Genomic DNA, 2,675 nt, shown 5'->3' on the forward strand with positions numbered 1-2,675 from the left:
CCCCACCACCCCCCGCTCCCCTACCCACCCATCCCCACTTTTTGGCCCTGGCGTTCCCCAGTACTGGGGCATATAAAGCATAGTATTTGTAAGTGTACACACATACACACACATTCCATTTATGGGATGAATTCTAATAAACTTTTTCACTGTCTTTATGTGTGTGTAGGTACTATGCCCACAGCATGCTAGACGTTGAGCTCCTGGATCTGGTGTTTGTGAGCTGCCATGTGGGTACTGAAAATCAGACCTAGCTCCTCTGGAGAAGCAGCCAGTGCCTAACTGCTGAGCTGCCTCTCTGGTCCCACACTTTAACATTACTTATTAATTATTTAAAGTGCACACGTGCACATAAGCACAGCTGAAGAGAATCTGTGAAGGTGAGAGGCCAGCTTGCAGCAGCTGTTTCTTCCCTTCTACCAATGCAGGGTTCAACTCAGCTGCCATGCTTGGTGTCTCTACCCACCGAATCATCTGACCAGACCTTTTTGTTACCTGCCACCTGCTGTTTACAGCTTATGCTATTCAGGGCTTTCCCCACCAGCTTATGAGATCAAACAAGATCTGGGACATATGGTTATCATGGCCACAGGTTCACACGATAATTTTTATATGTACAGAAGAAATTCAAGTTTTCAATTATTTAAAAAATATTTTGAACCATGAAGATTACCAGTTTCTATTCTTTTCTCTTTTTTTAAAAAGATTTATTTATTATTATATGTAAGTACACTGTAGCTGTCTTCAGACACACCACAAGAGGGCGTTAGATCTCATTACGGATGGTTGTGAGCCACCATGTGGTTCCTGGGATTTGAACTCAGGACCTTCGGAAGAACAGTCGGTGCTCTTAACCACTGAGCCATCTCTCCAGCCAGACTACCAGTTTCTAAACTCTAATATCATGTGCATATATGAAATTTGCATGCTATTATTTCATACAAACACATATTTAATGTTTTAATTAAGCATGCTAACATTTTTTCTCAGAAAGATGCTACCTGACTATGCTGCTATTCTCCTTCTAAAGTGAATGACTGGGACAAGTCTGAAGTCTAAGGAGAGTTACAATTGGAGGACAATTATAACTATGTAGCAAGCTGAAGGCTAGCCAAGGTTACAGACCAATAAACAACTTTCTAGTATTTCACAAAAACAATAGTGTCTTCTAATCCAAAAATTTGAACTAAGATTATACCAACCAAAATGGACTATTCACATGTGAGAAACTTCTAGACAAAGAGTGTGTGAAAGTTCACCAAAGCTTTAACTATTACACACTGAAGCAGTAACTTTGAGGTACTAATAAACAGCTTCAAAACATTCATATACTCATTTACAGAAAAAGAAACTACAGGGGGAAAAGAAACAAAGACAGTCTAGCAGGTCGAATGTAACAAGCTATCTTGAGTGAAACACAATCTTAGGAGAAAGTTAAACACACTAGAAGTTCCAGCCTGCAGCCTACAGAAATGTCATCAGGTCCCACATGACTTCTGAATGAGGAATTGCGGTCCCCACACAGATTTAGGAAAAACAAGCATTCAAGCCAAATTAGCACCAAATACTACAGTCATGTGAACTTCATAACTATTTTCTCAGGTTTCTTTTATAAAGGAAAATTAAATAAAACAGATGAGATAGTTTTCTTTTTGTAAGCTTGTTTTTTGGGATAGGGTTTCTCTATGCAGCCTTGGCTGTCCTAGAACTCACTATGTAGACCAGGTTAACCCCAGAGACCAACTTATCTCTGTCTCCCAAGTATTGGGATTAAAGGCACTACAGAGCCATAAGACAGTTTAGATTAGAAACTAAGTTTCTAAAACTAAGCAGAGAAGCTTAGAAAACAGATCTAGTTAATAGATCAACTAAGTAAGTTATTATGAAGACTTGATTAACTATTTAAAGCCAGATAAGTGCTATGGTACATTTAATGTTATAAACATCATACTCACCTTAGAAGCTTGTCTTAAAACATCCACCACAACTTTGACTGGTAAGCCTGCTGTAATTTCCTTCATTGCCTCAACGCACCACTTGTATGCCTTTAAAAGAATTGAAAAGCGAAAGAACAGCGACGCAGTTAATGACCGTCTTTAATAAAACTGTGAAGTTACCCCACATGACTTCAACTACTTAAATACACACACAAAATATTTACAACTGAAATTCTCTGAGACATTTTTTGGAAGTATGAGCTGATCACCCTATTTGTATTTTTACATCCACAAGTTTTCTGAAGCCAAGTGTGGTGGTGCAGACTTGTAATTTCAAAATCAGGGAGGCAGAGGAAGGATGTTCCCGTGTTCAATGGAGGTGAGCCTAGGAGTCCTATGAAACACTCCCCCTCAAAACCACAGTTTTCCTAAATTACAGTATTACAGACACATGCTAGTTTTCCCAGAGGCCTCGGTATATAGGATCCCCTACTGCCTTGGGAACCATTCCCCTTCTTCCAGCCCCTTAGTCTACCAAGCTCATCTTTTTTTTTTTTTTTTAAAGGAACTTTTTGTTTTTTTAAGATTTATTTATTATATGTAAGAACACTGTAGTGCCGGGCGTGGTGGCGCACGCCTTTAATCCCAGCACTCGGGAGGCAGAGGAAGGCGGATTTCTGAGTTCGAGGCCAGCCTGGTCTACAAAGTGAGTTCCAGGACAGCCAGGGCTATACAGAG

The 2,675-nt window shown here is 39.9% G+C and overlaps 1 protein-coding gene across 1 annotated transcript in view; it reads right to left on the reverse strand.

Annotated features, from left to right (window-relative positions):
- Positions 1–2,675, reverse strand: part of Appbp2 (amyloid beta precursor protein binding protein 2) — a 42,879-nt gene that overhangs the window by 10,754 nt on the left and 29,450 nt on the right. The window contains exon 6 of the mRNA XM_021177544.1: positions 1,956–2,045. Within this exon, the coding sequence (XP_021033203.1) occupies positions 1,956–2,045 (90 nt within the window). The remainder of the gene's footprint in view (positions 1–1,955; positions 2,046–2,675) is intronic.

The sequence above is a fragment of the Mus caroli genome, chromosome 11 (assembly GCF_900094665.2).
Source record: "Mus caroli chromosome 11, CAROLI_EIJ_v1.1, whole genome shotgun sequence".
NCBI lineage: Eukaryota > Metazoa > Chordata > Mammalia > Rodentia > Muridae > Mus > Mus caroli.